Raw genomic sequence first — 21,516 nt, forward strand, 5'->3', positions numbered from 1 at the left:
CAGAAGCCTCTGGGGAGCCCTGGCATTCAAGGCTCCCCGTCCTTCTCCGGTCACCCACGAGCTCAGCAAAACAGGTGTTCCTTCTGGGAAGCCAGCGACAGAATTTTTGATGGTACTAGTCTCACGTGAATTTTTTTCTAGGAGTGGAATGATAGCTTTCCACTTCTGTTTTCAAAAGTTGCATGTATCCAGGGGCAGGGCAGTAGTAAACTGGGTAGGATAACTTGCTTTGCACGTGGCCAACCAGGGTTCAATCCCCATCATCTCATATGGTCCCTCAAGCACCTCCAGCAGTGATCTTGAGTGCCAGGCCACGAGTAACCCCTGAGCATCACCGGGTGTCGCCCAAAAAACAAAAAGAAAGTAAAAAAGAATTCTGTGTATGGGGCCAGAGAGATAGGACAAGGGTCCAAGCACTTGTCTTACAGCATACCCCAGTTCCTCTGAGCACCACCACCAGGAGTCATCCCTTTGAACTGCGGATGTGGGTCCAATCTCTCTCCTGAATATTAAGTCAACAAAATTAATTATGTTTAGGGGGGCCGGAGAGATGGTACAGCAGGTAGGACGCTTGCCTTGCAAACAGCAGACCCGGGTTCAATCTCCAACACTCCATATGGTCCCCCAAGCCCACCAGGAATGACTGCAGAGTCAGAAGTAAGCCCTGGGTATCACCGGGTGTGGCCCCAAAACAAAACAAAAATTTAAATATATGTTTAGGATCAGGAAATAGCGCAAAGCACTGGAGCACTTACTTGGCACGTGGCACACTGGGTTCCACCCCTGGCACCACATAGTCCCCTGAGCAACTCTAGGAGGGACCTTTGAGCACAAAACCAGGAGTAGCCCCTAAACACTACTGGGTATGGCCTGCCTCCCTCCCCCTGGCAAAAGAAAATGATATTTAGGGTCTGGAGAGAGTGCAGCAGGCAGGGCACTTGCCACGAGCATCTGACTGGCCCAGGATTAATGCCCAGTACCATATATGCTCCTTCAAGCCTCTGTAGGAGTGATCCCTGAGCATCACTGTATGTAGCCCCCAAAACAAATAATAACAGTAGTGTCAATAATAATAATACTGTGTTTAGAGGCCAAGGATGTGGCTCAGTGGTAGCGCTCTTGCCTTCCATGTATGAGACCCTGGGTTCCATCCATAGTTCTGCTCCTTCCCAATAATTTTAAGTTTATTTTGTTTGTTTGTTTTTTGGTGTTTTTTTGTTTGTTTGTTTTGGGGTTTTTTTTTTTTTTTTTTTTTGGCTTTTTGGGTCCCACCCGGAGATGCTCATGGGTTACTCCTGGCTTTGCACTCAGGAATTACTCCAGGACCATATGGGATGCTGGGAATTGAACCTGGGTTGGCCCTGTGCAAGGCAAACTCCCTACCTGCTGTACTATCGCTCCAGTCCCTGTTTTTTGTATTTTAAACTTAAACTTTGACTTGTATAAAACTGACGTATCCTGGAATTTTAAGTGTATGCCTTAGAATATTAGCTCAAACTGAGTCAAGCCCAGTTTTTACTAAGTTTCTAGTTTAACTTCACACTTGTGTGTAATCTGTATTGCCTTTTCCATGTCTCATTAATCTTGGGACTGGAGTGATAGCACAACGGGTAGGGCGTTTGCCTTGCACGCGGCCGACCCGGGTTCAAATCCCAGCATCCCATATGGTCCCCTGAGCACCGCCAGGGGTGATTCCTGAGTGCATGAGCCAAGAGTGACCCTTGTGCATTGCTAGGTGTGACCCAAAAAGAAAAAAAAAAAACTCATTAATCAGTTTAATCATTTATTGATGGATTGAATTTTATGAAATGAGCTAATAACTGTAGAAGGAATAATAGTTAGATTTTTAGCTCTCATGGTAGTAATTGATTTATTCTAGAATTATGAAACTGAGTGTTAAAATTATTGTGTAAGAACTGGAGAGAGAGTACAGTGGGTAGTGCACTTGTTTTGCACATGGCTGACCCTGGCAATCTCTGGCACCCCATAAGGTCCCTTCAGCATCGCCAGTAATATCTGAGCATAGAACCAGGAGTTACCCCAGAACATCGCTGGGTGTGGCCCCAAAACAAAACAGAACAACAACAAAAAAACTATTGTGTGAAAATTTTTTGGGAAACAAGATCTTTACACAGTTTCAAAGCATCTCCCTATACATTTTCTTACTAATCACAAAGTAGGAAAGACTGCATTGACACAGCGACAGCACCTTATTAACCAGACAACCTCATTTGAATGTCACTCGTGACCCACCAACCAGAATCGGTGATGCTATCTGTGTGATGCTTTGAAACAGAGAGTTAGCCCCCTGGAGCACAAAGCTGGAAGTAGGCCCAAGAATAACCAGCCCAAATCCCCCGAACCCCGACTCCATAGGAAAAGAAACAGACATTGTCATTTAAAGAGTATTTAAATCATCATTTAAGAGTATTTTTGTGGGGCTGGAGTAATAATACAGCAGATAGAGCACTTGCCTTTATATGCAACAAACCTGAGTTCGATCCCTGATACCCCATGGGGTCTCCCATTCCCCACCAGGAGTGATCCCTGAGCTCAGAACCAGAAGTAAACCCTGAGCACTGCTGGGTGAGACTGAAGAAAATTAAACAGAAATAAGAGCTGAGTGGCCTGCAGGACAGATTTTTCTAGATGATGAGTACTAGAGGAAGGCTGCAGGCTAGGAGATGGGAGCTCCCAGCCAGCTCTGGTCACATGGGTTACCCCAGAGAAGAGAGCTGGGCAAAGTACCCCAGTACTACAGGGGTGTGGGCTGGAGAGAGTTTAGTGGGTAGGCCACTCATTTTGCACACAGCTGACCAGGTACGATCCCCGGCAGCGCATGGTACTATAGGCACCACCAGGAATGACTCTTGAGTGCAGAGGCAGAATTTTGTGTGTGGCCTTCCCCCAAACAAAAAACATAACCCAGTGTAGTGTGTGACCCTAGACTAGCTCTTCTTTCCTAGCAATAAAGGTCTGTATTGGGGCAGGGTTAAAAATTTAAATATGGACTGTCTGTTAGATAATATTAGTCAAGTATTAATTTGTTTGGGGGTGGGGTGTCCACCTCATCATTGCTCAGGGCTTACTCCGAGCTCTCTGCTCTGGGCTCATTCCAAACATGGCTTAGGGGATTCTACAGGGTGCCCAGGATTGAACCCCATGTTGGCCACATACAAGGCAAGTGCTCTGCCCTCTGTATTACCTCTGCAGCCCCTGAATTTCCTGAATTGATCATTGTGTAATTGGTTATGTAAGAGACTGTCTATTTTCAAAGTATTTTGGCATTTAGGAAATGCTGCATCTTACTCTGCTGCAGCAGAATACGTAATGATACACACATGGTCTGGAAATTCAGAGTAAATCAGTGGCGATGTTGCCTGTGACCCCGAGTAAAAGATGGAGTGTGTTCTCGCAGTTCTGTTCTGTTTGACTGCCTTGTTGTGTTGGGTTGGTGGTTTTTGGGTTTTTTTTTTTGGGGGGGGGGTAAAGGAGCACACCTAGCTCTGCTCAGGACTTACTCTGGGCTCTGTGCTCAGGGATCACTCCGGGCGGTATTCGTGGGACCCTGTGGGATACCAGGGTCAACTGCATGCAATGCAAACACCCTACCCACTGTACTAGCGCTCTGGTCCCTGTGCTATTTTCCAAATGGAAGTGTTGAAATAGAAGAGCATGCCAAAGGCCAGAGAGATGACAGAGGTGAGGGTGTGTCCATACCGGTCTGATCCCGAGCACTGCATGCACACACACCCCAAGCATGGCATAACTGGGGTATTCCTAAGCGTCGCCCAAAGGATATTTTATCCTTTGGGGCCTAACACTGAACCACCCGGCCCTGTTGGCCAGGTGTGGGCCCCCTGAGCCCATGAGCACTGTTTTAACCCCCCCTTCCTCCAACAAAATGCAAGCAAAAGTGGAATCGATGAGATGTGCAGAAAATATGTGGAAAGCATGCCTTGCATGTGGCTGACTATTTCAATCCCTGACACCACATAGCTTCCCTGAGCATCACCAACTGTAATTCAAAAAGTAAATAAACCAGTCAGTCAACGAAAGAGTACGCCAGGTGGCAGGAGATAGTTCAGAGGTTTGGAGCACGTGGTTTGCATGAGGGAGCCCAGAGCTGATCCTTGGCATGGAACAGTCCAAGGACACCACCAGGACTGGCCCCAAAAGACAAGAACGTGCTGGGTCCAGGGGTGTATTTGAGCACTGGGGCCCTGAAGAGCCCCCATGTGCAAGACTGGTTATTTATTTATTTATTTATTTATTTATTTATTTTGCCTTTTGGGTCACACCCGGCAGTGCACAGGGGTTACTCTTGGCTCATGCACTCAGGAATTATTCCCGATGGTGCTCAGGGGACCATATGGGATGCTGGGAATCGAACCAGCAAATGCTCTACCCGCTGTGCTACTGCTCCAGCCTGGGGGCTGGTTTTTTATTTCAGCCTATATCTCCCTGACCTGTTAGCAGCCTTCCAGAGAGGCTCACTGGGAGTGATGGGGAATGGAGCTGGGATGGTCGTGTGCCCCTTTAGCTGTGGGGCCCCAGGTGACAGCTGCTTGTGCTGGGCCCAGTGTGCGTCACCGAGAGCACTGAGCATCTCCTGATCATGTGTCCGGGCCTTTGCTGCAGGGGAGGTCTCCGACTCAGACAGCAACAGCTCTTCCTCCAGCTCCGACTCCGACTCCTCCTCCGAAGACGAAGAGTTCCATGATGGCTATGGAGAAGACCTCATGGGGGATGAGGAGGACAGGGCCCGTCTGGAACAGATGACCGAGAAGGAGAGAGAGCAGGAACTGTTCAACCGCATAGAGAAGAGAGAGGTGTTGAAAAGAAGGTGAGGGCACCACTCCTTACTAATGAACAGAGAGCAGCAGGGGCAGGAGAGAGAGCACGACAGATAAGAAGTTTGCTTTGCATGCAGAGACTCGGGTTGGATCCCCTGCGCCCCATATAGTCCCCTTAGGACCACCAGGAGTGAGCCCTGAGTGTAGTGCCAGGAATAACCTCTGAGCATCACCAGGTGTGGCCCCAAAATAAAAAAGGTAAAAATAAGTACAAACTAAATTCCAGGCCAGACCAGTAAGCTGCCTTGCACCCTGCCAACTTGAGATTGATCCCTAGCACCCCAATATGGTCCACCTGAGCCCTGCCAGGAGTGTTCCCTGAGCACAGAGCCAGGAGTCAGCCCCAGGACTGCTGGGTATGGCCCAAAAATTAGAAAGAAAAACAGCAGTTTTCCAGAGTTCACATTTAGAGCCCTGTCTCCCTGTCTCAGTGGAATTCAAAACTTGAATTTCTTCTCATTGTTTTTGATAGGTGACTCATTATCCTAATGTATTGGTGGTGGTTTGAGGCCATCCCTGGCAGTGTTTGTTGCATCATGAGGTGCCAGGACTCCTGCAAGCAGAGCTTGTGCTCTGAGCCACCTCCCTGGCCCTGTTCTTCCCCTCCCCCACCCCAGTGCCTGGGCCCAGATCCTGAACGGCATTTAGGCAAAGGCAAGTGTTCTGCCATTGAACTACTCCCTGGCCTGGTTTTTCTTTTCTCTTAAAAACTCAGATATGAGGTTAGAGCAACAGAACAGCAATAAGGTGTTTGCCTTGCACACATCCAACCTGAGTTCGATCCAGGCATTCTGTATGGTCCCTCAAGCACCGCCAGGTGTGATTCCTGAACTCAGAGCCAGGAATAAGCCCAGAGCACTGCCGGGTGTGTGGCCCGAAACAAAAGAAAACAAAACAAAAAGCTCAAATATTCGGGGCTGGACATATGACTTATGGGTAGAGTACTGCCTTACATGTGTGTTTTACAGCATGCACACACACACAACTCCTGTTAAGTTTCTTATAGATACTCAGAAAATTTGTTGTATGGCAAAAATTCTTATCTCCCCATAGTTTCAAGGTAAAAATAAACTTGACTCCTATCCCAGAGAATAAAAATCCTCAAAACCAGGATTCTTCCTCCCTGCCCACCTAGTATAAGGAACAAAGAAAGAGGAAAGGGCAGCATTTTCTGTGACAGTGGCAGAGAGCCTGTATGTCCCTCGCAGAGACCATATTAAGCATGGCAAGTTATTCTAGACGAAAATGCCTGGCTTCCTGTCAGCAGTAAGGAATAGACATTGTTTTGATGGTGAGTGCTCCCAAGGTTACCTGTTTTGGCACAAACAGGACTTAAGAAACCGTTGTTTTTGCCAGATGTTTGGAGATGGCTTCTGATTTGTATTTCTGAACTGCGGGGAGCGTAACAAGGCATTCTCCTCCAGGCCAGTAGTGCCCTGTGACAAAAATCTTGGGAGGAAGGAGTGACTGGTTTACGCCTTGAAAGGGAGTGATCTCAAACCTGTTTTTTAGTTTTTCCCCTTATATGAGTAAAGCAGTTTACTGATTTTTATTTTATTTTTTTATTACTCCTTTTTTTGCTTTTGGGGTTACACCCAGTGATGCACAGGGGTTACTCCTGGCTCTGCACCCAGAAATTACCCCTGGTGGTGCTTGGGGGACACATGAGATGCTGAGAATCGAACTCGGGTTGGTCGTGTGCATGGCAAACGTTATGATTCTTATTATAATCATCAAAACAATGTTTACCATGATGATCACTAAGACAGGTTCAGAGCCAGGCATAGAAAATTGGCCTTTTTGTTTGTTTGTTGGCTAGCTCATCTGTTTGCAGGGCAATATAACTCAGATTTTTTTCTTCAGTCTTTTTCACTAAATGCAGGTCTTCATAGAGATGTCATTTAGGGGAGTGGAGCGATAGCACAGTGGGTAGGGCATTTGCCTTGCACTCGGCTGACCCGGGTTCGATTCCCAGCATCCCGTATGGTCCCCCGATAGGGGTAATTCCTGAGTGCAAAGCCAGGAGTAATCCCTGAGCATAGCCAGGTGTGACCCAAAAGAAAGCAAAAAATAAAAATAAGGGGCCGGAGCGATAGCACAGCTGGTAGGGCGTTTGCCTTGCACGTGGCCGACCCAGGTTTGATCCTCGGCATCCCATATGGTCCCCCAAGCACTGCCAGGAGTAATTCCTGAGTGCAAAGCCAGGAGTAACCCCTGAGCATTGTTGGGTGTGACCCAAAAAGCAAAAAAATTAAAAAAATTAAAAAATTAAAATAATTAAAAAAAAAAAAAAGAGATGTCATTTAGTCTCCATAGAAGACTTTTTACAAAAATATCATTAGTGGACTAGGAATGTGCTCAGTATAGAAGGACTGCCTTGAAAATGTAAACCTAGGATTTTGTTCTCAGCACCACAAAAAACACACTCCTTAAATGCCCTTTTATAGCTGATGGCACCAATATACGGAGGTGCCATTTCGGTAGGTAGATTGCCGTTCCCTTTTCTGGGGATGCTTTCTTTGTTTATGGGCCATGCTTGGTGATGCTTGGGGCTTATTCCTGGCCTTGCTCAGGACCTGTTCCTGCGTGTGCTCAGGGCCACCGTTTATGGTGCCAGGGATTAAACAGGGCTGCCCACCTGCAAGGCAAGCACCTTAACCCCCTGCACTATCTCTCTGAATCCAGAAGCTTTGCCTCCCGCTGCTCTCCCTGTTATTCTTGGCACTGGGAAAAAACAAACCAGAAAATTTAAAATACCATAGAATTCATCTAGTTATTAACTGTTTTGCTGCTGTTGTGGGATTTGCAGTGCTTTGTGCTTTGCTTTCTGGGGCTGACCCCAAGGCTTTAGATACACAGATATTATTATCACTCTACACTTGAGCCACACCCCCAAAATCTTAGAATGTTTGGGGTTTTTTTTGTTTGTTTTTGTTTTTTGCTTTTTGGGTCACATCCGACGATGCTCAGGGGTTACTCCTGGCTTTGCTCTCAGGAAATACTCCTGGCGGTGCTCGGGGGATAATATAGGTTGCTGGGGATTGAATCCAGGTCGGCAGTATGCAAGGCAAACACCATAAAACACCTGCTGTAATATTGCTCTGGGACCCCTTGATTGGTTTTTATACATTCATGGAATTGTTACCATTACCACAGTTATGTACTCATGGACATTTTATTTCCTTCCAATTTTACACAACCACTGATATTGTCTTTTTTTTTTTTTTGTCAAGCTGAGGTCACTGGGCTGGCCACGGGTGGGGAAACGGACTGCTCCCACTCTGATTCCACACCCCAGACGTGTTACTTTTCTTTCTTTTTTTCTTTTTTTTTTTTGATTACACCTGGCAATGCTCAGGGGTTACTCCTGGCTTTGCACTCAGGAATTACTCCTGGTGGTGCTCAGGGGACCATATGGGATGCTGGGAATTGAACCCGGGTTGGCCACATGCAAGGCAAACACCCTACTTGCTGTGCTATTGCTCCAGCCTTCTGATGTTGTCCTTTAAGGATTTGTCTGTTCCTGAAAAAAATCTGAGTTGGGGGGGGGGTGCATGGTAGCACACTCAATGGTGCTCAGGGCTTATTCCTGGCCATAACCCTGGTGGTCTGGGTCACTCCTGGTGGTGTTCTGGGACCATCTAGGTACCAGGGATCTAAGTGGGGTTGACTACATGTAAGATGAATATCTTTATCCCTCTATTCTCTTTCCTGCCCCTAAAATTCCACTTAAAAATGTTGTTTCACTTTACAGGTAGGAGGCCCCGATGTGATCCCCTGTATTCTATGGTCTTCTGAGCACAGCTAGGAGTGACCCCAAGCATGTGGCACAACCCCCCTTGCAAAAGAAATGTTATGTTTCATAAAAGCCTGGTTTTATATGAGATAGGGGAGAAATGATTGTATTTAAGAGAATAGCATGTTTATTCTTTAGTGTAGGAGAAGGATTTGGTTTTGGTTTTGGTTTTTTGACTTTTGGGGTTTTTTGGATCACACCCGATGATGCACAGGAGTTTCTCCTGACTCTGCACTCAGGAATCACTCCTGGCATTGCTTGGGGGACTATATGGGATGCATGAGATCGAACCTGGGTTGACCGCATGCAAGATAAGCACCCTGCCTGCTGTACTATCGCTCTGGCCCCCAAAGGGTTGTTTTTGAAATACAGCCTGATCGCTTCACAGATGTGAAGTACACTGTTCGTGTCTTTCTCATGTTTCTGACGGAGCAGCATGGGAATGATCTAGAAGCCGACTTTTTTTTCCTGTTAGGTGAGGGCCGAGGAAGAGCTGTACGTTGAAAAGTCTAAAGAGGAGTACAACAAAGTTCTGAATATTTTCTCATTTGGTTTATTCAGGCTTAAAGCTTTTAGGTATTTTTGGTGTAACTATTGTGTGTGTTTGTGTGTGTGTGTGCGTGTGTGTGTGTGCATGAACATGCATATGTGCGAGTATGTGCATGCCAGGGATTGAAGCTAGGACTTCCATGCAAGGTAAGTGTACTGCCACTGAGTTATGTCAGCAACCCTTATACTCCATATTTGTCAACCTTTTATAAGGTACATTGAAGTTTCTTAGAGGAGGCTGAAAGGTTTATTAGCTCCATCCCCCTACTTTCTTACTTTCTTTTACCTAATATAAATTAGCCTTTACAAATATTTCATTACTACCTAAAAACTTCTTTTCATCAGATTTGAAATCAAGAAGAAACTGAAAACAGCCAAAAAGAAAGAAAAGAAAGAAAAAAAGAAAAAGCAAGAAGAAGAGCAAGAGAAGAAAAAAATGACTCAGATTCAAGAATCTCAGGTGGGAGAGACAATGGTTTTCCCTTTTATGAAAAGCCAAACCTTTGTGTGAGAATGTATTTCTGTGGGTGCATATCAACCATCTTAGATCAGTTAGTACGAGACCCATTCTCGCTGTCTTCAGGTCAATCTCATCAGTGTCCGACAGAGCATTTCATCGTTAGCTTTGTTGGGTAGCTCCTGGGAATCTTCATCTCCGCTCAACATTAGAGAAGTTTCCCTCTGCTGGCGGAGCTACCTCAAAGGGAAAGTTGGAGAACTGCCTTGTTCTGGTCAGCCAGATTGGTTCCATTTACTTGGGTGCATCATTCTGGCCTGAGTAATAATACAACTGGGAAAGTGGATCCTTTACCTCCATATTCACTGGCAAAGGCTTTGTTGACAGTTACCAACAAACGCTAACCCTGAGCCAGGTTCCCCTTTAGGAGAGCCTGTGGCCCTGGCCTTGGTGTGTGCTCGAGCAGGCAGCCGGGACTGGACTGTTCTGTCCCTCTTTGTCCACAAGAGGGTGCTCTCTCTCCTTAAAGGTGTCAGATTCTGCAGGCAGTGTGCATTCAACTTTGGAGAACAGAAGGAATTACTGGGAGAAGGAGAATCTTACCAGCTGTTAGTAAAAAAAGACCGTCTCAAACCCCCTTCCCCTCCCTTCCCTTCCCAGGTAACATCCCACAACAAGGAACGGCGTTCCAAGCGGGATGAGAAACTAGATAAGAAATCTCAAGCCATGGAGGAGCTCAAAGCAGAGCGAGAAAAGCGGAAGAACAGAACAGGTGAGTGGGGGAAGCTGTGGGGGCTGTGGCTCAGCCAATGACTTCACTTCCTGCCACCCGTTTCTTTTTCCCCCTCCTTTTCTTGTTCTTTGTTAGGAGACACATATGCAGAGTGCTATAATTAACTTCCATGACCCATTCACCAGCCTCAACTGCCAACTCATGGCCAGTCTGAGTAAAGCTCTGCTCCCCTCTTCCATTGAGTTATTTTGAAGTAAATCCCAGGTTCATATTTATTTCAACTATAAATATTTCAGTATCCTCTCGAAGACTTAAGGATTCTACTGCCCTCCCTCCCTTCCCCCCACCCCTTTCTCGTCTCTCTCTCCCGCCCTCTTTCCCCCTCCCTCCTCTTCCCCCCGCTCTCCTTTCTCTCCTCCTTTCTCCTCTCTCCCTCTCCTTTTTTGGGGACAGGATTTGAATTCTGGGCATCACACATGCAAGATCACTGAACCTCATCCCGAGTGGGCAGAAACTTCATTGCAGTTTTAAAATAGTGACAGGCAAGGGCAGGTGAAATAGCCCGGCAGGCTGGAACTTACGCCTGAGGATTCAATAAAGTTCACAGTCAAGGTATCACACAAGCCTGCCCATTGCTCTCACCCCACAGTTTCCCCAGGTGAGCCTTGGAAGCACCCAGCACCACTGTCACGTGGCCCTGATGACCTCGAGCACTGCTGGCCTGTGAAGCAGCACACATACGCGCGCGCGCGCGCACACACACACACACACACGCATGAGAAGCAGGATGCCTCTTAGATTTCTAGTCTTGAAAATGGGCCAAGTGTCAAACCTAACATTGGCCAAAACAGATCACAGGATCAAGGCTGACATTTGTGGGTCTGTTTGGAACTGCCAAGACACACTGCAAGGGGCGTGGGTCCAAAGACGATGAAGAGCTGCAAATGATAGTGATGTGTTCCTTCCAGGAGGGCTCATACCTGCTGCTTTGTGTAGGAGTCCTGGGTTCAGTCCCCAGCAACACATGGTCCCCAAAATCATTACTCATTAAGATTGCTTAATTCCTTATGAATTACAAAATGGTGATATTCTCTCTTTATGTACTGTTTGTTCTGCTTCTATAAAGAGAAACTTGTCATTAGCTATTTATATTCTAGCAGCTATAGGGGATAGGAAGAGCAGAATAACTGGTTGCTTTTGAATATCCTTGTGAATTCTTAGGCTTTAACGTACTTAATATATTTCAGTCCATTGCCATGTGTGTGTGTGTGTGTGTGTGTGTTTTGATTTGGGGGCCACACCCAGAAGTCCTTAGGGGAAACTCCTGGCTCTGTGGGGATCTCCCCCAGTGGCGCCAGGGGCCTTGTGGTGCCCATATGAAACCCATGCGTCTAGAATGCAGAGCATGTGCTCACCCCTTTGAGTCCAGGTCCAGTGCAGGCTTTTGTGTTATTTTGGTTTTGGGGGTCATACACAGCAGTGTTCTGACACCACAGCTGGTGTCAGGATTTAAACCAGGTGGCAGTGCCTTAACTTCAATGCTCTCTCTCAGGCCCAGCAATTTTGTTTTTTCAGTTGGTTTTTTTTGGGGGGCCACACCCAACAATGCTTAGCAGTTACTCCCGGCTCTACACTCAGAAATTGCTCTCTGGCAGTGCTCAGGGGACCATATGGGGTGCTGGAGATCAGACCTGCGTTGGCTGCATGCAAGATAAACACCTCCCTCCTGTATTCTCACTCTAGCCCCTTATTTATTTTAAAGAAAAACGTATTTAGACACCACAGTCTAGGGAGACATAAAAAGTATTCACATTTCCGGGTTGATGATCTCCAAATCAGTATTCGGAACTAGGGTGATGTACGGTGGAAGACTTCACAGATGTGAGGGTCATCCTCGTGCAGAGCCATGTTCATCTTCGTTGTATCATTCCAGTTTTAATATATGTGCTGCCAAAGTGAGTGCAGGGCTAAGATTTTTGCGTTGGTTTTATTTTTCTCATTTAGTTGTGGCCAAACCTGCTGTATTGTGATCAGGGAAGTTGGTACCATACCTCCCCCCAGCATTGTAGGGTATCACCCTACGCTGCAGGATGTGCTCTGTCACTTCAGCTATCTCCCTGGTCCCGAGAACTTCTTCTGTGCCTCGCAGCAACCAGCCATTCTCAACTCATAGCTAGGGGTGCTCTGGGCACCATTCGGTGCCGGGAATCAAACCCAGGCCTCCTGCATGCAAAGCATGTGCTCAGCCTGTTGCACTCTCTTTCCAACACCTAGAGTTTTGTTTTGTTTGTGGGGCAGGAGGTTGGGCCACATCTGTAGGTCACTCTGGAGGCTCAGAGAGAGGTGGGGATGGGACGGGATGGGCTACCAGGGGTGGGTGACTGAGATCGGCCAGAGGAGGCAGGCCCTTCATCACTGTAGCCTAGTGCACCCGCACAGCTTCCTCCCTTAAAACAGCAATGTCTGAATCTGGGCGCAACATAATACCCCTTTTTCCATCTGCATGGTAGGTCATGGGGTAGCTGTAGCAGAGCTGGTTCTGTCACGAGTCTCTGTGGGCATTTGGGTGGTTCTCAGTCTTCTACTACAGTCAGCCCTGGACATTCAAAGTGAAGTTCTCTTGGAAGACTGACAGTGTCGTGGGTTCCCCCCCTTCTTTCCTGCACTTCAACTGTCTTAAGTGTGATGAAAACAGCTGTCTGTCATGTGAGAGGCCCTTTCTGCCCATTTTGTGACAGTGTTCCAGCTCTTTTCAGTTGTTTGTTTTTTTCTGTCTCGGAGCTTGGTGTTTGGCACCCATTCGATGAACGATTGAAGCTGCTGCCATCACTCCTGGGCGGGTCGTGGCAGTCGGTCTGAAGAGGACAGGGCTGTCGGCGGGGCCCTCCAGGGTGGACAGCCCGGCGTTTTCTGATGGGTCGCCCGTGCATGTCTTGTTTTCTCTCTTGGTAGCTGAGCTCCTCGCCAAAAAACAGCCATTAAAAACCAGTGAGGTGTACTCGGACGATGAGGAGGAGGAAGAGGACGATAAGTCTAGTGAAAAGTCCGACCGCTCATCCCGAACCTCATCCTCTGATGAAGAAGAGGAGTAAGCCGGGGACTCGCGGTTCTGGTGGGCCGGGCGAGCGGGCCCTTCATGAGGCGCCCCGGGTCCTTTCCCAGATCTCCTTGGGACACGGGGACACGCCTTTCCCCCCCTCGCCCCCCCCCCGTTCTCTGAACACACTGTGTCTTTTGCTTCTCGGGCTGCACCCCTAGACTTAGTGTCTGGGCAGGCAGGTCAGAACTTTATATCACCCCTCGACTAGTTGGGGGCAGGTGTTAGTCCTGTCACCGTGATGGGTTCCCTGGGGTGGCAGCCTCGCTTGAGACGCCTCACACGGTTGGGCCGGACCAGGACGCTGGTCGGCTTCTCTCGGCGCCTCCCTGTGTTCCCCGTCCTGTCCATCACACGTACTTTGGTCGTGCGTCAGAAGTTGGTGTCATCTGTCTTCCTGGCTCTATGGGGACCGCTTTTCCCAGTGCCCTTTTGTTTCCCGCAGGAAAGAAGAGGTCCCCCCCAAATCACAGCCCGTCTCTTTACCGGAAGAGCTGAACCGGGTGCGATTATCCCGGCATAAGCTAGAGCGTTGGTGCCACATGCCCTTCTTCGCGAAGACGGTCACAGGCTGTTTCGTGCGGATCGGCATCGGAAACCACAACAGCAAACCAGTGTACCGGGTTGGTGTCTCTCTGCTCGCATAATTGTCCATGTTTCTATATGACTCTCGGGGCCTGGGGAGGCGGTGCCAAGAGCTGGAACACACACTGTGTACCCAGGAGTATCAGGTGCCATCCCCAGCACTACATTGGTCCCTCAAGCACCACCAGGAGGGGAGCCCAAGACTGCACTAGGGTGACCCCCAAGCTCTGCCAACTGTGGCCTGCCCAACCCCCAGAAATAGGATTCTCGATGCGACCGCTGGAGTCATGTCCCTCTTCGCCACCACTCATGAAACTAATAGAATCCAGTTGAGGTTCCCGTGAATGTTAGCTGGCTAGTGGCCAGCCCTGTGCCAGGAAGTGTGCTTGGAACCTCTGGGAGCCAAGGGTCTGGATCAAAAAGAGTTTTTTTTCTTTATTTCGTTTTTTGAGCCTCATCTGGTGATGCTTGGGGCTTACTCCTGTCTGTGCACTCAGGGATCACTCCTAGTGGTGTTAAGGGGACCGTATGGGATCCCAGGGATCAAACCTGGGTTGGTTGCATGCACGGCAAACAGGCTACCCTGTATACTATCACTCTGACCCCACTGAAAGATACTTGTTCTATTCTCCAGCCACATAAGGGCAAGAAGGAACGAGGCTGGAGCTTTAGTACAGCACGTTGACACTCGGCCTTGCACAAGGCCGACCCAAGTTTGATACCCGGCATCACATGTGATTACTTGAGTTCCACTAGGAGTAAGCCCTGAGCACTGCTGGGTGGGCCCCAAAGCCAAATAATGAAAAGAACGAGAAGGAGGATGTTTATGAAGTATTTGCTGCAGGTTGCGTACATTGGACGCTATGTTGTGTTTTAAAAATAAGGGTTGATGCTGCAAAAAAAAATAGTATCTAGGGTAGAATCGAGTCTATGGCAGGGTCTGCTCGCTGCGCGCTGCTTCCTTGGCACCTAGAGTCGCTCGTGCTTGATGGGGAGATGCGTTTGGCTCTGTTGGAGGCCACACCCAGTGGTGTTCAGGGCTGCTCTCAGCTTGAGGGTTAGGGGGTCACTCCAGTGGTGCTCAGGGGACCCTGTGGTGCCGGGCATCAAACCCAGACCTCGTGCATGACAAGTATGCACTCAGCTTCCTGAGCTCTTACTCTGGCCTTCTTTTTGTTTCCATCGAGGTATTTCTTGTTAGGTGTTCTAAGGATCAATTCAAGGCTCACACATACATGACAACAGTGCTCTACCATTGAACTCCTTTCTCAGCCCCAGTCAGTTACATTCAAAACCTGAGAATAGTTAGGCCAGAGAGATAGTACAGCAGGTAGGGTGTTTGCCTTGCACACGACCAACCTGGGTTCAATCCTCGGCATCCCATATGGTCCCCCGAGCACTACTGGGAGTAATTCCTCAGTGCAGAGCCAGGAGTAACCCCTGAGCATCGCTGGGTATGACCTAAAAAGAAAAAAAAAGCCCTGAGAATAGCTAATAGTGCTCAGAACATTTGGCAGCTTTCTCTTACACTGCATTTAGGTAGAGAAAGGGGTATAAAACATAAGAGTCTGTTTAGGGCTGGAGCAATAGGATAGCGGGGAGAGCATTTACCCTGCATGCGACTGACTAAGGTTCAATCCATGACATCTCATATGGTTCCCCGAGCACTGCCAGGAGTAATTCCCGAGTGCAGAACCAGGAGTAACCCCCTGAGCATCACCGGGTATGGCCTATAAACAAAACAAGGGAGGGGGCCGGAGCGATAGCACAGCGGGTAGGGCGTTTGCCTTGCACGCGGCCGACCCGGGTTCGATCCCCGGCATCCCATATGGTCCCCTGAGCACCGCCAGGAGTAATTACTGAGTGCAAAGCCAGGAGTAACCCCTGTGCATCGCCGGGTGTGACCCAAAAAGCAAAAAAAAAAAAAAAAAAGGGAACAAGTCTGTTAGTATCTCTTTGGAGGGGGAATGCCTCCCACACAGTGCTCAGGGGCCACTCCTGAGCTGTGTGAGCTGTGTGTGGCGGTGCTTGGGCCCAGGGTTGTGGTGCTGTAGTGCCAGAACTGGGCACCATGCCCGGAGGTTCTGACTGCTGCACTGTCTCCCCAGTCCTGCAAGAATCTAGCTTTCAGTTTGTTGGGTTGGTCTTTATGCCAACCTGTGCTCAGGGTTGACTCCTGGCTCTGTGCTAAGAGAACCTCACGTGATGCTGGGCATCAAACCCAGGTCAGTCACATTCGAGGCAGCTACCATACCAATTCTCCAGCTCCGGAGCTTGTTTTTTTGGTGACTCCTAGCAGTGTTGGGGTCTGGGGGCGGGGACAGCGGGGAGTGGAGCATGCGTACTGGGATGGAACCTATACCCCACCCTGCAAATCCTGCACTCCTGCTCTTTGAACATCACCCCCGCCCACCAGAGAGTGTTTGTCACCACTTGGCATCTCTGTCTTTTTGCTTAGGTTGCTGAGATCACAGGTGTTGTAGAAACGGCTAAAGTTTACCAGCTGGGCGGCACCAGGACAAACAAAGGGCTCCAACTAAGGTAAGAGAGGTGCTTCTGGGCCATTTTGCTCCGCCGCAGACGGGCAGGGCTGCTTGGTCTCTCCCGGCTCCTCATTCTGCCAACAGTGAGCTCTGTCCATCCACAGGTGGACAGAGGAGGCGGCATAATGGGGCGGTGGGCGAGAGCCCCCTCCCAGAGCCCTGCAGCATGTCCCCGGGGATAGCAGTGGCACCCACTCCCCTTGCCCCTGGCTGGATTGGATTCGGACTGGATTCTTTTCTTCAGGAGCAGGAGCTCCCCTGTGTGCCAGCTGTGTGCCCTGCATCAGGCAGAGGCAAGAGCAACTGGACACAAATCCCTGCCCAAAACAGACACAAGAGCCTGACAATTCTGAAGACCCCCAGATAAAACTGGGCTAAGCCAGCCTGCCCCTGCTGCATGGCCTCGGCGCCCCCAGTCCCCACAGGGCCCCCACCCAGCCCTCCTGGTCTGCTTCTTAAGTGCCAGTTTGAAAAGGAACAGCAGCCCAAGCGTCCTGATCATCTCACCAAGCCTTACGCAAAGAGATTCGAATGCTGTAGTTCAGTGTGGGATTCCGTACATGACGTAGCCTCTTGAGTCCATTCAGCGGGGCTGAGTGCCCGTCCCTGTGCCGGCAGCTCCAAGCCACTTCACTTTGTCTGAGTGGTGGTCGGCAGGAGGGCAGGGTGCTTCTCCCCGAGGGAAAGGCTTTTGTGACTCAGCGTGTGGACAGCTGTGTAGTTCTGCCTCGCCTCGTACTCATTGTACATCATCTCTCAGAGGCCCTGGTGCCGTGTCCACTTGCCTCCGGCACCCACTTTGCTGCTCCATGTAGCTGCCCATTAGAGTGACCTGGGATGGTGGCGGGGGTTGGTCTGTTTAATTTCAGTGCCTCCTCCCAGATATTATCATACTGTGGTCGCTTTGGAGGGGCCCCTTGGCATTGGAATTTTCCAGCTCTTCTTAGTAGACACTGAAGGGCAGCCAGGAGGTGGAGAGCACAGAACCCGAGAGTACAGTCTGCCAGTGTGGCTTTGCCCATGGCCCCCGAGTCTGTGTGCGACCTCGCCCCCACCCCACCCCCGACCCATCAATGCAGACCGCGTTCTTGGAAACTCTTTTCTGCAGGCACGGCAATGACCAGCGAGTGTTTCGCCTAGAGTTTGTCTCTAACCAGGAATTCACTGAAAGCGAGTTCATGAAATGGAAAGAAGCGGTAAGTGGGCTGGGGGCGCCGGGCGCTGGCGGCAGCCCCGAGCGGCTCTTCCCAGAGCCCCCGCACAGTCACCTCCTCTCGTGCTTTGGTCCAGATGTTCTCTGCTGGCATGCAGCTGCCCACCCTCGATGAAATCAATAAGAAGGAACTGTCCATTAAAGAAGCTCTTAATTATAAATTCAATGACCAGGACATTGAAGAGGTAAGGAAGCGTCCCCCAGGAACCTAGCAGCTCACCTGGAACCCGGGTCTAGAGAAGAGTGTGACTTCTCTTTCCTCCGTCCCGACGCTTGGCGCTGGGCTCCTTCGCCTGCACGTGAAGGAGCATTGCGCTCGCTGCTTTGCTGTCTGGAGTTCATTAAGTTTTTCTCTACTTGCTCACTTAAGTCATAGCCCAAAGGAGTTTATTCAGGTTTGGGGGATCTGTATTCTGTTAGGCATTGTCCTTGGAGAGTTGTCTCTCCAGAACATTCTGGTAAAATTCTTTGGTCTTTGTTCTTTGGGGCAGTGGCTAGCCTTACAGGCCCAAGCCCCGGGGCTGCTGTTCCCTTGGTGCGTGTCCCTTGAGACTGTCCCAGAGGAATCCCCGTGATCTGGGAATCTGGCTGGTGTCCCTTGGAATGAACTTGCTCGCTCTCTTGGGGTGTCACACTGCTCTGGGAAGAGCAGCAGCCCATTTTAACTTGCTGCTTGGCCCCCACATGGACTCCATCTCTCTGTCAACAAAAGTAGTTTAGAAGTACTTCACTGCTGGTATCTCCTTTCTGGTACAGATTGTAAAAGAGAAAGAAAGGTTCAGAAAAGCTCCGCCCAACTACGCTATGAAGAAGACTCAGCTGCTAAAGGAGAAGGTAAGGAGTTGGGCTTCGGCCTCTCCCCGCGCCCCGAGGGGCTGAGGCAGGCATGGTGCACCTCCACCTCAGTCCCCCAAGTTAGTGAAGGCAGGATTGGGAGAAGGTGCTTGCTAGACACCAGACACCATTCCTTGTCCCTTGGCCTTTCTGTCCATTGGAGCTGTTCCATGAGCACCTTCATGTCTTTTTTGTTTTGTTTTTGGACCACACCCAGTGAAGCTCAGAAGTTACTCCTGCCTCTGCACTCAAGAATTACTCCTGATGGTGCTCAGGGGACCATATGGGATGCCAGGATTGAAACCATGCAAAGCAGATGGCCTCCCCACTGCAGCCCCAGCGCCTCCATTTCTAGTCATTTCAGTTTCATGTGTCACGAGCTAGACCCCAGAGTGGCGTCAGTGGTGGGGCTGAGCTCACGTGTTGTGCCGAGCCCAGCTGTTGTAGGGTTTCACTTCTCACATCTGGCTTGATGAGCTTGGTTAGGGTGCGTCAGCCAAGGGGGGTGCCCGTTTGTTCCCCTTCCCACATTTCTGTAGTGACCCCGATGGCCTTGGTCTTATACACTTGGCGCTTCAACGCTTTTTCAGTTCGATGCTCACCAGGGTTTGCACACTTGAATTATGGTGATCCCAGACAGCAGAACTGCTGGGATTGACCACGGGCATGTGGGGTGTTGGGGGAAGAAGTCCTAGCCTCACACTTGCAGACAGGCGCTCTGAGCTCTCGAGGGCCCAGTGACACCAGCAGAGCTGGCCAGGAGCTTGTTAGATGTTATTTTATAGCGCAATATCTGTTGAAAGTCGCTGTGATAGTAAATTATATGTATTTATGAAGTGCGGTTTCCGTCTTCTTTCCTATGTGCTGTTAGCGGTTTGTCTCTTGAGATATCTCACTTGCGTGGAAGCACTTGATACAAAGCCAGTCATCGCTCCGAATTCTCCCTTCTCTCTGCATTCAGGCCATGGCTGAGGACCAAGGGGATCAAGACAAGGCCAAACAGATCCAAGACCAGCTGAACGAGCTGGAGGAGCGGGCAGAGGCCCTGGACCGCCAGCGGACCAAGAACATATCTGCCATCAGGTCTGTCCCAGAGCCCGGTTGGGGTGAACGGCTGGCCGCTGCTCACCCACCTTCCCCGCACCACCAGACAGGGCTGGGCCTCGTCCTCACTGCACTGCCCTGGCTCTGCCTCTCTGGAGCCAGGTCCAGTGGCTCCCTCCTTCCTTTCCCAGCCCACTGACTCTCCCCTCTTACTTACCCCCCAGTTACATCAACCAGCGGAACCGGGAATGGAACATCGTGGAGTCCGAGAAAGCCCTTGTGGTGAGTGAAAGGCTCCGCTCACCCTGCCAGCTGCGCCCAGTCATAAGGCCACACCGAGTTCTCTCCACGTTTTGCTCAGGCTTCTTTCTCTGATTACCGAAATAACTTAAACATCCAGGCACTCTCTGTGCACATAATGATTTATTGATTTATAAGGAAAAGCAGTGGATTTCTGCCCTGACTCCGTCCCGCCCCAGCCTTCGAGTCTAGAGTCCAATCCACAAGTGTTTGTCTTCAACAGTTTCTGGCTTTGTCTTTAATTATCTCCATGTCTACCCCGTTGGGTTTTGGCTTGGGGGTCCACAACCATTTTGCTTAGCGGCTGCTCCCAGCTCCTTGCTCTCGGGGTCACTCCCAGAGGTGCTCAGGGAACCATGTGGTGCTGAGAGTGGACCCTAGGCCTTCCATATGCAAATAATGTGCTCAGTCTCTTGATGTTCTTTGGTTTAGCTTAGTTTTGTTTTGGGGTCACACCTGGCAATGATGAGGGGTTACTCCTGACTCTGCACTAGGTAATTACTCCTGGCAGGCAGTGCCCGGGAGACCATATGGATTGCTGGGATCAAACCCTGGTGGGCCACGTGCAAGGCAAATGCCCTGCCTACTATACCATTACTCTGTCCTGATGTTCTTTTTAAAAGGAAAAGGAAAATTATAAAAACAAAAAACAAAAAAAACAGGAGGTGAGGGTCTCGGGCACTGTGGGTAGGACTCTTGCCTTGCATCTGGCCGACCCAGGTTCAATCTCCGGCATCCCCACTGGTCCCCTAAGCCCCACCAGGAGTGATCCCCGAGTGCAGAGCCAGGAGTCAGCCCTGAGCACCACCAGGTGTAGCCCAACCTCCCCCAGCCCCCCGCCAAAAAAAAGAAAAAACCCAACAGACAAGATAGATGAAGTTCTGACTTTGGCCAGGCCTTGTGAACCTTGTATTTCTGTATAAACTTCTGGCAACCAGAAGGAGGGGAGGAGGCCCTGCTCCCTAAGGCACCCGCTCTCTGTTCCAGGCTGAAAGTCACAACATGAGGAACCAGCAGATGGATCCGTTTACCCGGCGGCAGTGCAAGCCTACCATCGTGTCTAACGTGAGCGCCTAGAGAGGCTGTTTTTAGTTGGGACCTAGATTCTGGGACAGGAGATGAATCCCATTAGGAGACTAATAAAGAAGTTAAAAATAATTGCCTCAAACTCCTGGGTCTGGATACTTCCTTTTTTATCTTGCTGGAGGAAATCTAGGTAGTGAAAACCTGGGATGGATTTGTGGGCGTCTCTGGACCAGCCCCCCCGAGCCCGGCCAGGCCCACAGTTGAGCTGGTTGTAGTCCTGTGCAGGCTCTGGTCCCAGGCCTCGGGGTTGGCGGCCCTCGGCGCTCCCCAGCGCCTGTCCCTGTTGCACTAGAGGCAAATGCCACCAAAGTGCTGACAGGCTGGGTGCACTGTGGGTATTCATGAGGGTAGCAGTGGTAGGTGGCAGGAAAGAATCTGGCGGTCGGGCTGTGTTGTGTTGTGCAGTCTCTGAAATAGCTTATT

General features: G+C 49.7%; 1 protein-coding gene and 1 non-coding gene across 2 annotated transcripts in view; one reads left to right on the top strand and one right to left on the bottom strand.

Moving 5' to 3' along the window:
- Positions 1–21,516, top strand: part of RTF1 (RTF1 homolog, Paf1/RNA polymerase II complex component) — a 57,226-nt gene that overhangs the window by 31,599 nt on the left and 4,111 nt on the right. The window contains exons 4-15 of the mRNA XM_055131481.1: positions 4,642–4,846; positions 9,547–9,661; positions 10,319–10,430; positions 13,344–13,479; positions 13,934–14,111; positions 16,532–16,614; positions 17,725–17,812; positions 17,907–18,014; positions 18,586–18,663; positions 19,625–19,746; positions 19,932–19,989; positions 20,995–21,072. Of these exons, the coding sequence (XP_054987456.1) occupies positions 4,642–4,846; positions 9,547–9,661; positions 10,319–10,430; positions 13,344–13,479; positions 13,934–14,111; positions 16,532–16,614; positions 17,725–17,812; positions 17,907–18,014; positions 18,586–18,663; positions 19,625–19,746; positions 19,932–19,989; positions 20,995–21,072 (1,361 nt within the window). The remainder of the gene's footprint in view (positions 1–4,641; positions 4,847–9,546; positions 9,662–10,318; positions 10,431–13,343; positions 13,480–13,933; positions 14,112–16,531; positions 16,615–17,724; positions 17,813–17,906; positions 18,015–18,585; positions 18,664–19,624; positions 19,747–19,931; positions 19,990–20,994; positions 21,073–21,516) is intronic.
- LOC129403899 (U6 spliceosomal RNA) lies at positions 12,249–12,354 on the bottom strand. Its single transcript, XR_008629547.1, has one exon. It is a non-coding gene; the product is annotated as a U6 spliceosomal RNA (small nuclear RNA).

Source organism: Sorex araneus, chromosome 3 (genome assembly GCF_027595985.1).
Source record: "Sorex araneus isolate mSorAra2 chromosome 3, mSorAra2.pri, whole genome shotgun sequence".
NCBI lineage: Eukaryota > Metazoa > Chordata > Mammalia > Eulipotyphla > Soricidae > Sorex > Sorex araneus.